At 52.8% G+C, this 15,068-nt stretch overlaps 1 protein-coding gene across 1 annotated transcript; it reads right to left on the minus strand.

Moving 5' to 3' along the window:
• Positions 1–869: 869 nt before the first annotated feature.
• On the minus strand, positions 870–8,582 carry RBM15 (RNA binding motif protein 15). Its single transcript, XM_069875743.1, has one exon. The coding sequence runs from the start codon at positions 8,510–8,512 to the stop codon at positions 5,687–5,689; it is 2,826 nt and encodes a 941-aa protein (XP_069731844.1). The 5' UTR covers positions 8,513–8,582; the 3' UTR covers positions 870–5,686.
• Between the last annotated feature and the right edge of the window lie 6,486 nt (positions 8,583–15,068).

The following is a 15,068-nucleotide window of genomic DNA, read 5'->3' on the forward strand; positions in this document are numbered from 1 at the left end:
TTCAGGCCGCCTCCTTTTTTTTTTTTTTTTTCCTCCTCTCACCATCTGTACTACACAGGGAGGCAACTGCAAGCGAACATGCAGTCGGACCTGGGACGCGATCAGGGTGCATGCACATCCGAGGCGTGTGGAACCATTTGCTTCAAAACCGGTCAAAATAAGGCACTGAGACACCAACGCAAAGGTTTTAAATTACCGACTCTAGAGCTCAGGAACTCTTCATCCATTCAGCACTAAAACCCATCACTGCATAACTGCTGCACAGCCCCTGGAGGTGGAGGAGCGCCTCGCGTGTGTCAGGAAAGGCTTTATTAACAGCATTTAAACACTCTTAACGACTCATTTTTCTCTTTTTCTTTTGGCAATTTGGTGCAAAGGTTTACGTGCAAGATTCAAAGCAATTTCAAACTTTTTTTTCTTCAAAATTAAAAAAAAAATAATCGGAACTAAAGCCAAACGCGCTGGGTGAACAAAATAAATCAGAAACTTAAAATTCAGGAACTCCAGCTCTTCGAACCAGCGAAGCCCCGGGACTTGGACACCGTTCTGAGACTCAGGGTGGTGCTTCCCTGCTTCTTGCATGCCAGCAGCAGCACCGCTTCCTCGTCAAGGTGAGGAGTAAAGCAGCCAGCGACCCCCTCGTTCCCTGCGCGCAAAGTGGGTGCCACAGCAAGGCAATCAACTAGATTTCTTCCGAGAGCTGGTACACCAGGCTGGTCAACGCGAAAAGTGTCGGTTCTCCCTGCTTCTTGCTCAAGACCCACAAACTATCAGATCAAACATCGAGCAGCCGCAGCAAGTAAACCCCTCCGCTGCAAACAAAGGGGGTCAAACGTTTGTCGTCAATTCACTTCCAGGCAGAAAACCCATTTTCTTCAAAAGAAACAATTTATTTAGAATGAAACAAAATCAGCTCAACTGTGAGCGCATGTTTGAGTGACAGCTACTTTTAAGCTGTGTGAGCCATAAAAAGGGTATTCCTTTACTTTTCCAGCAATCTTGTGTACACAGCACAAAGCAAAGAGGTCATTTTTTTTTTCCACTTAAAACACGGGCATTGGCATCACAATAGCAGATACACAACTTTTTTTTTTTTTTTTAAAGCTGCCATTTTAGTAAAATGCACAAATACTAAACAGATAAATTTTCTTCCATCAAGAGGCCCATGTAGATTCCACATAAGCCACAGCTTCTCTTCCCAAAGGTCCATTAGAGCTTGGTATCCCATGCGGTTGTCCTCTGCAGTCCACCAGCTTTGCTTGCAGGAGGAAAGAAAATGTTATTTCAATACAATTGTATACAACAGATTTGATTTCTTTTTTTCTCCCTTCCCTACATTATACAGATGAACATAAAGAGCTACAAGGCCTTTCTGAATATTCTACTCGGACTTCAAAAAGCACCAATACCACCCACGGGCACAAAACCTTGAACTGAAGTCACTTTCTATGTATAGATGCATAACAAGTTGAGCAGGGCTTCTGTTTGGACCAAAGTTAAACTAGGCTTACAGGACTGATGATTATTCAACTTTCAGTAACAGTTAATAGGGACACATCAAAATAATGAACCAGGAGAAAAACCAACTGAATTGTCAATAATTCGGTTGACTTTCCTCAAAGAATAATACCTGATGGCAACTTATCAACAAAAACATGAAATGTAGTGTTACCCATTTCTCTCCTGTTCTCATTTTTGCTGCATAATTCTAACAGCAGACAGCTCCGTTATCAAATAAAAGGTCAACTCAAAGACACACCTAATATAATTTAAAACTGTTACCATTCAAGTAATGTTTCTCATCCATCACACAATCAAAACTGCACGAAGTTGAATACTCAGCTAACCGTTCTCTGAACCATACAGTCTGCTTTAAGCCTAATACAAACATCACCACACCATTCCATTTATAAATCATTGGGATATCTGTCCTTTTGTGATATCTGCAGCAAGTAATACAAAAAGGGGAAGACAAAGGGGAAAGAACCCCAAAAGCTCTATAGTCACGCAGCAATAATTTCCTCCGCTCTCATTTCCTCTCGACAGGCACACAACATTGCTTTTCTTAAAGCCAGGAACTACAATTTTCCAAGCCATTTTCCCTGAGTCCTCAGAGTTTTTGAACCTGTCTTTACAATTTTGACTCACTCCTCCTCCCTATTAATACTTAAAGACCTTTCACGTCAGTTACCATCAACCAGAAGGTTCCTCGAGCCATGCAAGAAATCAAAACTCTCTTCTCCACCCTCCACAGGGGGCTGAGCGAGTTGCCAATCCTTTACCATCCGTGCCAAAGAAAAGCCAAAAGGCAGAGGGGAAAGTTCATCTGCCTGGCACATTAACACCATTCGCTCTCTCCCATGATGATACGGATGCATTAGAGGTTGTAACCCCGGAGGCTGGAACCTCTGGAGTTGAGGGTAACCTCAGTGCTGGCAGCCCCAGGGAAGAGTAGACTGGTCACTAGATGGGAGCAAACAAAGCCACTGGCTGGCAGCCAAGGAAGTTGCGTGAAGTTTGCATTTAAGAAAATACAAACAAATTATGGTCTTAAACAAAAGCATGAGTCATTTGAGGTTCTTTCCCCAAAGCATAAAGCACAACTAAGAAATGATGCAGGAAAAGGACATCCTTTTCCCCCCCGCTAATTCAACAAAAGAATGAAATGCAAGAACATCAGCTGCACACAATGTTCGGAGAAATACTGAGCTCTGGCTAGAGCAACGCAATGCCAAACACACCACGAGCGCTGGTCTGCTCTATACAAAAGTGGTACGACACACAGACTTCTAACACATTCAGCCCTGGCCAAGACGACTTTTGGTGGACACCTACTCCAATGGTGCACGCTTGGGAACCCAAGAGAAGAGCGCAGCCTACCGAGCTGTACCAGCCTCGATGGCAGCATGGGAACTTAAGTGCTGGCAACAAAAATGTTACCAGTCAACTAGGTTTTAACATTAAGAACGCTCCAAGGGTGTTAAAATCCTTGCTTACAAAACAGAGCAGCAACCACAAACAAACCAGATTTAAAGAAGCAGGTACCAGAAATAAGGAACCAGAAAACCTGGAGTCAAATACAGCCTCCCCTGTTCCTTACTACCCTTTGGCAGAGCACAACTGTGACTCATAAAGCCCGTGGCAGGTGTAACCGCGGCTGATTTACCAGGAAAAACAGAACTGCACCTAGGATGCTCTTTCCAAAAGGATTCCCACACCAGGTCTGATTTGACAAGCCTTGTTGACTCCAAGTTTTACGGGTTTTAACACCAGGTGCCTGCTGCATATCAGCGTAACAACCACTGCTCTCAGCAGTTTAAGTGTTGGACACAAATGACATTAGTGCTTTTTTTCTGGGACAGATTTGAATTCCCAGTGATTCAAGTTTCTTTCCCTTAGAACTCTGTGCTTGCAAGTGATTCACATCAGCTGCAAGGAGAAAGCTCACTCCACTCGAGGTAAGTTCACAGCAGCACTGGTTACCCGCTAACACACAGCAGACACCTGCCTGCATTAATACAGACCTTCCTTGCCATGAGTAGTAAATACGCTGTATCTGCTAAAACATAACAGTATTTGTGTTATTGGTGTAATTTTAAAAGAATTCTCATTGTTAATAGTAAGATGAACAGCTGAGCTCTGCTATCTCAAAGTTACATTTGCGCTGAAGGACAACAACCCAGAAATCCTAGATTTCACCCCCAAACATTTAAGAGCATTAAATGAGGCTTGTACGTTTCCACTTAGAAACAAAAGTAGCTAGAAAACCAAAATATGTTTTCATATGCTGCCACATTCAAGTTCTTGCTTCACTGTGATGCTTGGGACACCACATCTACTCATTCCCATCAGTTAAAGGGAATCAAACCCCACTTCAAAGCACTCTCTGATGAGTGGTTCAGTAAAGTGGTATGAGAGAAATCCATATTTTTATGACAGCAAATCTCTAGCACATACAGTCGCCCTTTGGAACTGCTATGCCCAGAAAATACATTCAGGACATTTCCTCCTTCATGTACTGTTCTGCATTTTGAACTCAATTTTTGTGTCACGCAAGTAGAAACAGAAATCAACTTATCCCTGCATCAGCTGCCCAAAGAATGGGCTGGAGCATTGACTGACTGAGTGAAGCAGCTTTTACACTGCCCAAGTCTCTGAAAACATGGCTAAGTGCAAGACTACATCCTGAGTTTAAGTGCATAATTACAATTTGGGGGCCTGTAAATAGATACAGTCAGATTTACACTTCAGTTTAGAAGGCAGCTGCAACAGCCTTTCTGGTTTTTAAACAAAACAGCAGGGATTTTGATCCCTTCTTCCCTCCTCAATGCCTGGATTAGCAAGGTGGCCAAGCCAGGTGGAGCAACATGCCCAATGAGGGGGGAAAAAAGTGTAAGAAAATGAACTAAGTTCTTTGAAAAACAAACTGTTATCTCTAACAATCGCAGGAATAAGAGCTCAAACCTCAGCATTTCAGAGTACTTCCAATACTTCTCCAAGATGCTAAAAGTTTATTCCAGTTGCCTGTAAAATTAAAAACCTCATGTAATGCCCACTGTACCTGAAAAGTCCCTAGCAGACAGCAGTTTCTTGCTATTAACAAAGAGGTAAAACGTTAATGAGAACTTTTATGTAATTAAATTATCACAGAATTACAACCATCTCTGGAGAGAAGCACGCTTGCTCAGAGCTTGCGCTGTGGAAGCAGAACGAACTGTACCTGCAACTCCTTGAAAAAAGGCAGCAAAACCAAAAACCCACAATAACCTAAGGTGATTCTGAAAGCACCTCCTTGTCTCTTGCATACCAGCATAAGCACAAGACATTCATGGTTTGTAACAAAGCCCTCAGCTCTTTACCAAACATTGTCACTGCTACAAACCCAAAGTGCACACATGGGATACAACAGAACTTGGAGAATGAGGAGGAATACACCTGTTTCAAAAAGCATACTCAGTGCATGCATTTGGAGGGGCTGGATGAAATTCTCAAACACCCAATCAAGGCATTCACTGTCCGGCGGTGCCCGCGAGCAGGTGCTGGCCACCCAAAAGCCATCAACCTCGAGCCACGCAACTCAGAGGGAAAGCATTCAGGCTCCTGAGGAAAGGGATGGCATGTGCCCAGGGGCCACCGGCCTGAGGCCATCACAAAATTTCAAGGACTTGAAAAACGAAGCTGACACCAGACCACTGGTGAGCATGTGGTTTTCCAATTAAACTACTGAGTGCTTTAAATCTGGTCTCGTAGGTTTGTAACTCTATCGAGGAGGAGCTATTGAACTTGCTTTAAAAAACATGAAATGAAAAAAGGACACGAATCAAAATTAAGAAGATGGGAGTTCGCTCTTTTCCCCCTTCCCCAGTTTTTGGGTTTTTTCTCTCTTTTTGGGGATTTTTTCTCTTTTTTTCCATAAATCAAAGCAGGCCTCGCCTCCATGCTATCCCCAAGGAAAGGAGATTCTCCAAACATCCTATTCCCGCTACTGGCTAACCAACCTCTCTGGCTTCTAACTTTATAGAAAAATGTAGTAACAGAAAAAAACGGGCAGGGAAAGTCACCTACAAACAAAGATCTAATTTAAAATAATGACAGGGCTGGCTAAGGCTGTATCCCATAGCACCTGGCACACGCTGGAGGGGCTGTGTGGAGGAGTAGGCAGGGTTGGGTACAGAACACGAGGGCCTTAGGACGCCCCACGGACAATGATCATGACCAGATAGTCATCCTCTGATTTGGCCAGCGCCTTGGCCGTGGAGTCCAGGAACTGCTGGGAGAAATCGCAGGGCGGAAAGGCGTGCAGGACCCCGCTGTTCTCCTTGTCTTTGTTACCCCCCACAGGGAGGCTGATCACCCCAGCAGCCTGCTTTTGCTTTAGATAGGATACCAGATTCCTGAGGGGCCTCTGGGTGGAGGTGGTGGCAGCCTCGCTAGCTCCGGCTGCGGAGCGGTTGTCTGATGTGCCAGGCACAGCCAAAAGGATGGCGTAGCCATTGGGCCCCGCCACTTTGATGCGCCGATTGACCTCGTCCAGCTTGGGCTGGTCCAGACGAAGACGTTGGGTGATCTTGAGCTGAGCTACTTTCCCACCAGTCGCTCCCTCCACGAGAAGGCTGCTGGCAACACTGAGGTCCCCCTGAAGCAGATGCATGTTGGATGGAAAGTTGCTGTTCTTCAGCAGCAGCATTCCCTGCCAAGCCAAGCACAGCTTGGGGGCTCCTGCAGCCTGTGACGCTCCGTCCTGCTGCTGTTTCTGCGGAGGAGGTTTGAGGCGGGAGCCTCCGCCGCCTCCTTCCATAGCGCGCTCATCCTTTTTGGCTGAACTTTTGCACTCCTGCACGGCGGCTGCTGCAGAAGCACGATGCTTCCGCTCCCGTTCGGCAGAATTCTTGCGGTCACGTTTTTCGTTCTGACCCCGCTCCAGGCTGCCCCTTCGCGATTCCCGGACAGGCGAGGGTCGCTCCAACAGGAGCAAGCGGGAGGACGAGCGCTCAGGGTCACTACTGTAACGCTCCCTCCCTCCAAGGAGCTCGGGGCTGCGGTCCGGTGGAGAAGTGGTGGCTAAACAGTGACGCTTCCGGGAGGAAGAAGAGCGCTCGCTGTCTGGAGAACGGTCCAAGTGCCGGCCTCCATCCTCTGCCAGTCTCCGTTTCCTAGGCTGATCCCTACTACTACTGCCCAGCTCCCTCTCCCCTCGGTCCCGCTCCAAGGACCAACCATCCCGGCGGCGCTCTAGGCTTTCCAGTGGGTCATAGGCAGCTGCCCGGTTACTCCTATCCCGCACAGGGGGTGGAGGGGGCACCCACTCCGTCTCAGGATAAAGGTCTCTGTCGCGATCTCTATACAGCAACGGTGGCGTCCTGTCCCGGGCCCCCCGAAGGGGATCAGGTGGGGCTCCCCGGTGAGCCCCGAAAGCTGCCGCCTCCGCCACGAGCTCGTAATGAGCAGGGGGTGGCAGGGGCAGCGGCTGCAGGTAGGGCTGCTGGTACCGATGCTCAGTGTCAGCAAAGTCAACGCGAAGCCGGCGATCCGGCCCCCCCAAAGGAAAACCACGCATGTGGGTGCACGCCGCCTGCGCCGCGTCCAAGCTCTCATACTGTATATAAGCCCAGGAATCACCTTTGCGGTAATCGATAGTGCGAATGGTGCCAAACCGATCAAACTCCCGGGCCAGGGCAGCAAGTGGCACCCAAGGGCCAAGGCCGCCCACCCAGAGCCTCGTAGTCGGAGTGGCTTTACCATACCCAATCTTAATGGGATTGCGCAGAAGCACCTTTCCTGACATGGCTAGCTTGGCCCGGTGCGCCATGTCCAGGTTTTCAAATTTAAGAAAACCATAGGTGCTGGTCTGCCCACGCCCCGGCCTCTTGATGTCCACCTCAGTGATGACCCCAAAACGGTCAAAAGCTCGGCGTAAATCTGACTCGCTGACAGTGATGTCCAGGTTACCCAGGAACAACGTGCGGTTGGCTCTCTGGTCATCCTCAGGACTAATCTCCTCCTCGCCGGCAGCTCCGGCACCCCCTCCTCCTCCACGAAATCCCCCCGCGGCCGCCACGCCGGCCACCCGCTCTAGCCCGTAGGCCGGCCGCACTCGCGCTTCGTAAAAACCCCCGTAGTCCCTCTCCCTCTCCAGCTCCCTGGGGAGAGGGGGCGGAGGCGGCAAGCGGCCCAGGGCGAGCTGCTGCAGCCGGTAGTCTCGATAACCCAGGGCCCCGCCGCTTCCAGCGGGCGACAGAGCCCGCTGCGTCGCCCCAGCCGCAGGGTGTCGAACAGCCGCCGCCGCCGCCGCCACCCCGACGGCTGCCGTGCCGTACGGAGACTCCTTGTCCAGCAACGCTGGGGAACGGCTGCTTCGCCGCCGGCCGCTCCCCCCGCCGCTCCCCACGTAGACGGCTTCGATCTTCAGCGGGCGGTCGTAGAGCACGAGGCGGCCGCGGGCGTGCTTGGCGGCGCGGGCGTCCTCGGGCCGGCGGAAGTTCACGAAAGCCACGCGCTCGTCGGTAGCTCCGGTACCGGGCGGGAGGCGGCTGATTTTCACGCTGACGTCTCCGAAGCGTTTAAACTCGTGGAAGAGCCCGTCCTCCACCGCCTCGTCGCTCAGCGCCGAGCCCAGCTCGCTGATTTTCAACGTCTTGTACTCGCCGCCGCCCGACTCGGACGACGGGGCCGCGGCTCGGGACTCGCCCCCGCGGCCGCTCCGCGATGCCTCCGCCGCCTTCCCGCCGTACCCGTGCCGGCCTCCCCCGCCGCCCGCCGCCGCCCCGGCCTCGTACTCGCGGCTCCCGGCCCGGCTGGCCTTGTCCGGGTGGGGGCCGCGCCGGGAGCCGCCGCTGTTGCTCTCGGTGGAGGCGGCGGCCGCTTTCCCGCCGTTGGAGCCGCTGGGTTTCTTGCTGCTCCGCTCGCCGCGCGCCGCCGAGGAGGAGGAGGACGACGCCGAATCCTCGCCGCCGCCTCCCCCGCCGCCCCGCGAACGCTTGGCTTTGGCCGGCGAGCGCTCCTTGCCCTTCATGGCGGCGCGGCGGCCTCACCGACGGACCCACCGCCGCGCCTCACGCACCCGCCGCCATCTTGGAAGCCGCGGCGGACGCGGGGCGCGCCCCCCCGGCGCCCATTGGCTGCGCGCGGACGGCCCGCCGCTCTCATTGGCCGGCGGCCGCCTGGGGCCGCGCCCCTCGGAGGAAGTCCCGCCCCCGCGCCCCCCGCCGCGCCCTCCGATTGGCTGGGGGGGCTGTCCGTCGCGCGGCCGGCCCCGCGCGCGCTGGCCCCGTCCCTCCGCTTCCCCGCCGCGCTCGCTCATTGGGCGGTTAGAAAGGGCGCGGCGTTCTCATTGGCCGAGCGGCCCCGTCCGTCACGGCGCGGGGAGGGTGAGTCCTGCTTCTGATTGGCTCTCTCACCCTGCCAATCGCGCTGCTCCCGCCCCGCCGGCCGAGCCGCCTGGCTCCGCTCTGATTGGCTGAAGCCGCGGAGGCGCTAGCCCCGCCCTCTCGCTTCCCATTGGGCGAGAACGAACAGCGCCGGGGCTCCTGATTGGCTGCTTGCGGCGCGCGGATAGGCTGAGGCGGGGATCAGTCAGGCGGGATCGGGCTCTGATTGGCTGCGGCGGTGAAGGGGGCGGAACCCGGAAGCGCTGGCGGCGCTGCGGCTTGGGGCGGAGGGTTTAAGGTTGGGGGGGGGGGCCGGTCGCGGCGCCGCATCCCGGAATTGGGGATCAGCGGGGAGAAGGAAGCGGGGGGGGGGAGGGGTGCTCCCCCTATTCCCTGCTCCCGTGAGACCCCACCTGGAGTCCTGTGTCCAGGTCTGGAGTCCTCAGCGTAAGGAGATGGAGCTCTTGGAGCGAGTCCGGAGGCCACGGAGATGAGCTGGAGATGGGCTGGAGAAGCTCTGCTAGTAGGACAGGCTGAGAGAGCTCAGCCTGGAGAGGAGAAGGCTCCAAGGAGGCCATAGAGCAGCATCCAGTGCGGAAAGGGGCTCCAGGAAAGCTGGGGAGGGCTTTTTTAGAACAGCATGGGGTGATGGAATGAGGGGAAATGGCTTGAAATTGGAAGGGGGAAGATTTAGACTAGGCAGCTTGAATGTTTTCCTTTCCTCCTCTGTTCTTCTCCCTGGTGAATCATAGAACTGTGGCATGGTTTGGGTTGGAAGAGACCTCAAAGCCCACCCAATTCCACCCCTGCCATGGGCAGGGACACCTCCAACTGGGTCAGGTTGCTCTAAGCCGCATCCAACCTGGCCTTGAACCCCTCCAGGGATGGGGCAGCCACCGCTGCTCTGGGCAACTTGGGCCAGGGCCTCATCGTGAAGAATTTCTTCCTAATGTCAAATTACATTTTCCCTCTTCCAATTTAAAACAATTCCCCCTTGTCCTATCACACTGTGTCCTGGTAAAAGGCCCTTTCCCAGCTTTCCTGTAGCCCCTTTCAGTACTGGAAGCTGCTCTAAGGTCTCCCTGGAGCCTTCTCCAGGCTGAACAACGCTAACTCTCACAGCAAAGGTGCTCCAGCCCTCGGATCATCTTCATAGCCTCCTCTGGACCTGTTTCAGCAGTTCCATATCCTTCTATTGTTAATTCCCAAACTAGACACAGTTCTCCAGGTGGAGTCTCGGGAGGGTGGAGGGGCAGAATCCCCTCCCTCCCCTTGCTGGCCACACTTCTTTTGATGCAGCCCAGGATACAGTTGGCTTGGAGCGCACATTGCCAGCTCATTTTGAGCTTCTCATCCATGAGCCACTCTGCTCCTCCTTGTTCCTCCTGCTCTGCCTGCGTGTGGTGTAGACAGGGAAGATCCAAAGAGTGAGGAAGGGGTGCACAGGTACTGCCCCCTGCACCCCACTCTCTCATAAATCACCCCTCAAACCCTAATTTCACTCCCGTAGGGCTCTGCTGGAGAATTATCCCTTCCTTCTGCTTGGTTAATATTGAAATCCAGCAGTACCTGAGACGAGGGAAAACCTACAGGAGGAAGAACTTCATTTATGCCAGCAAGGCTAAGGTCTCCCCTGAGCTGTGTTGTGTAATCACAGCCTAAGTGATTTGAAATCAGGAGAGCAGAAAGCACAATGTTCCCTTGCTGTGCCTCTGAGTGAAATGTCCCCGCGCCTCTGTGTCACCCCAAGGAAATAGGATCGGTCCCCAGGAACGGCTTTAATCTGACAGAGGGAGAATTGAATCAGACTTTTTAATAGCAGTCCATTAGACTGCATTTCTCCCCGTCATATCATCTCCTTCTGACAGAGATGGTACACAGAGGCTCCTGAAATTGTGGGTGGCTTTTCAGTGGTGGGTAAATAGCTGATCTCTAAATATAGTCTGCAGAGTGATAGAAATTGTGTTTGAAATATATCTCGAGCTTCTGAAAATGAGATCCTCCTCGGTAACAACACTGTGTTAACCTAACAGGCGTATCGGAGAGATACACAACGACATGGGAGCGCAGCTCATGCGGAGGTAATTGTTGTAAAGTACATGGAAGACAGAGATTATACAATTAGGTGGATGTGGATCATCCAGATGAAAGGACACAAAGGTGTGTGAGGAAGGGGCGGCATCCCCAGCACAGAGGAGCCTCGGCTGAGCAAGACACAGAGTCTGTCAGACAGGCTTATTGCAGCCGCTGCTCTTGTCTGGGTTGAGCTGCTTTCTGGGGGGATACGACTGAAGGGTGAAGCTCAGCCACTGTTGTTTCCCCCTAGAAAAGTTGCTGTTCTCTGCCAATGTCACCATTTTACAGAAATATCTCACTTCCAGGGCCAGGTTTCTGGAGGCTGGGATGGGACTGATTGAGGAAGGAGGTCCAGAAGTTCCCAGTTTACAATTGAAAAAAAAAACCAAACCACTATTTCATTCTGGGACAGATGCACCAACATACCCCTCCCTGCCAGCCACCCTCCCGTGTGTCCCATGGCATCTGCCACAGCATCACTCCCCAGCTAGGTAAGAAAAAAGCAGGCAGGAAAAACCTGTTTTGCCACGTTTCACCTTCATCTTTGAGGTTACATTTGGTAAAGCCTGGCACAGCTTCGTTGGCTTGACAGACAATGCATCACGTTAAGTAAAGACTTCTATCCACCAAGGTCCCAGCCGCTTCCTCCCGCTGCCTGGGGTTGGGAGGGAGAGGCAGAAATTAAAATTCTTCAGTTGATGAGTCACGGCGTAAAAGACACCTTGGGGGAGCACTGGGCCACATCGCCACAGGGACGGGCCTTCCTGAGGACATTTAATCTGATTTCAGCCCTCCTGACCCACTCCTTCCAAGGGAGGACTCTTCTCTTCCTGGATTTTTCCATCTCTGTTGTCGACGTGGATCTCTGCAGCGCCCAGTTCAGTGGCACTGGTGCCTTTTGGAGTGGGTTTTGGCACCAGGAAAAGGCAACGCCACAGCAGAAAGGAGCCCTAGAGAGGATTGTGTTTTGTCAGGCCATGAGAAATGATCTGGCATAAGCAGGAATCTCCCCCCAGGCTCAATAAAGAGCGCTCTGTCTGTGCTTATATGTACGTGTATGAATAATTAAGGTGCCAGATGGCCCTTGAGCCCCTGGCCTAGATATAAATGTCTAATTACATTTGTTTGTGGGAGTTGGGCATCCAGGTCCCTCTGCAGAGCTGGGCTTATCCTAGTGGACACTTGGGTGTTGTCAAACCAAAGAAACTTGACATTATCCTGCAAAACCCCTTTCTCCAGGGGTTTTAGTGCGCGTCTTCTTTTCAAACCCTCGCTGGTGATGAGGGAAGGAACAGGTCAGTCTGACAGAGGAGGAGAAGCAAAGAAAGACGTCATTGCTCTCTCCAACTCCCTGAAAGGAGGGAGAGGAGGGAGCTGGGCTCTTCTCCCAAGGGACAGGGGACAGGACGAGAGGGAATGGCCTCAAGCTCCACCTGGGAGGTTTAGGCTGGACATTAGGAAAAAATATTTCACAGAAATGGTCATTGGGCAGTGGCAGAGGCTGCCCAGGGAGGGGGTTGAGTCACCTTCCCTGGAGGGGTTTAAGGGGCGAGTGGACGAGGTGCTGAGGGACATGGTTTAGTGTTTGATAGGAATGGTTGGACTCGATGATCCGGTGGGTCTCTTCCAACCTGGTTATTCTGTGATTCTATGATTGTATGAAAGGTTGCTGGCAGGATCCCAAAGCTCTGACAGTGGCAGAAGGCTCGCAAGCATCTCGACTGGGGAGGTGTTTGTTGTTTGCAGTTTTGCATTCAGGCAAGCTGCTTTTCTTCCTGGAGATGCGCTCGTCTCCCAGTTGGCCATTAGAGACATCGAAATACATTAGCTTCACTTAGGCGAGGCCACAAGGGCTCTCCCAGGACGGGAGCTGCCAGCCCAGACCTGAGCCGTCGCGCACTCTGACACGAAGAGGAGGCAAAAGCTTCTCTGCAACAGTGGCTGCAATTCTAAGGACAATCTCTTGCCTTCACCAGTAGAAAAAAAAAAAACCCTGGAGAACATCCACCCTGCGGGATGCTGGTGAGGTTTGGCAGGGAACCGCAAGGCAGCTTGCAGCACCTCGAGGAAAGCTGGGAGAGAGCGGATTTCTTCCTGCAGCTGGGAAGAGTGTTTGATAGGAATGGTTTAGTGTTTGATAGGAATGGCTGGACGTGATGATCCAGTGGGTCTCTTCCAACCTGGTTATTCTATGATTCTATGAAAGCAGAGTCCAGTGCTCACAGGCAACGTGGAGATGGGGGTCAAGTTCAAGACCCCTCACCCTGCACCTCGGCTGGAGTTAACTGCTGCCTAAAGCCAGGCTCCCTTTGCCTTGGTTTAGCTCCGCTCAACACCATCCCCAGGGGCTTTGGGAAACAGTTTTGCAGCCCTTCTCCAAGCAGGGTGGTCCACGCACCCCATTGTGTCCTAGGAGCATCCTTGGAGCATCATCCTGCTACGTGCCAGCCTCCTGCTCTGGGGACCCTGGGGCTCTGCCCTCTCCTCCTGGCTGGCAGAGCCTGTCCCCTGCCTGTCCTCCTGCCTGCAGATGGCAGCGACAACCCAGCATTTGCCGGGGCCTGATCCTGCCTGCTGCTGCAGCCCTGCCCGGGGCCAGAGCAGTGCCCTCTGCCCCTCTGCAGCCCCTCCTAACCCCCTCCCACTGCTTTTTCTCCTCTGTACCATCTCTTTTCCTTTGCTGTGCAGGGAGTGCTCGAGTTTAATAAGTAATGAAGGAATTTATGGAGCCATTAGCACAGTAATTGTTTGCTTTCCACCTAATATTCAGAGATTAATGGAAAAGGAAAAATAAACCCCCAAAGTACAGGGAGGATTAAGGCAGGATCGCGGATCCAGGATCACATTGCAGGTCCACATCCTTCGCCAAAGCCCTGTGTCCTGTGGGTGGATGGTGAATCTCTAATTACAAAGATTTCAGTACCCAGGGACCCTCTGTGCTCTATCCCCAGCTTCCCTTCCTGGGACCTGCTAAGGAGGACCCTGCTCAGGACAGTGATGTCTGGGTAGGATGGAGGCACCTGGATATGGATCCCCATCCCTGGTTCCTCCTTCTGAAACAGGGAAGTTTCAGAAGAAACAGGCATCCACGGGCTTCAGGTGGTTTGGCTCACGGCTGTCTCTGGTCCATCTGCCCCCTGCAAGCTGGTTCCTTTGCCTTCCACTCACTACCTGTGCGCAGAGGAGCCCAATTTTACATCCTACTCCACTTAGAGATCCCTTCACAGTGAGGCAGCAATCGGGTCCATCATCACCCTGTCCCCTGGTTCTTCTCTCTGAGAACAGGGAGAAGGATGACGATGTCCTCCCAGAGCAGAACAGCCTGGAAGGACTCTGGCTGGCTGTGCTCCTGCTGAGCAGAGTCAAGACTTGCCACGTAACCACAGGACCCCAAAAGGACCAAAACACCAGAGATGGGGCTTGGTCTCAGCCAGAGCTTTTGGGTGGCTTTGATGGAGGAGGATTCGCCTTGGAGAGGGAGAGAGGGAGGGAATGTGGCAGGAGACCTCCCATCGCTGCTTGGAGCTGTAAGATCATTGCCAAATGAGATGGCTTTGTGGGATGAGCGGCACTTGCTCCAGGAGGGAGAGGGCAAGAGCTGCTGTGAAAAGCCCGTGCCCAGGTCCCTGCAGCTGCACCCTGCGCCCTTTCCCCATGTCCCAGCAGGGAGGAAAGCAAGGACATGGCCTGCAGCAAAAGATGTTTCTCGACCATTTGTGCAAGCAGCCAGGAAGGGAGAAGGTGAACAGGAGACTGAGGGGCCTGGGGAGATGGCCCCATCTGTCAGCCACCTCCCAGGCACCTCATGCCTCATTTCCACTCCCTAAAAATCCATACTTCACTCTTCTGCTGTGTCAAACGTGGTCACCAGCAGTCCCCAGTCTCTCTTTAGACTTCAGGGTGGCTTGTGTCATGTCTCACAGCGCTTCCCTGTGACGTGCTCCAGCCGCAGTGGGAGCGGATAACAGCATGCTGTGCTGCACATCCTCCCCTGTCCCATCAGGGCATCTTTCCTACAGCCCCAGAGGAGAAAAGACCGAGTCTTCACGACATCTTCCCTCCCTTTCAACACTTTCCCAAGTCAGAAAGGCATCGTGCTGAAGCGCATCACCCCTGCGGCAGGCG

Source organism: Phaenicophaeus curvirostris, chromosome 24, assembly GCF_032191515.1.
Source record: "Phaenicophaeus curvirostris isolate KB17595 chromosome 24, BPBGC_Pcur_1.0, whole genome shotgun sequence".
NCBI lineage: Eukaryota > Metazoa > Chordata > Aves > Cuculiformes > Cuculidae > Phaenicophaeus > Phaenicophaeus curvirostris.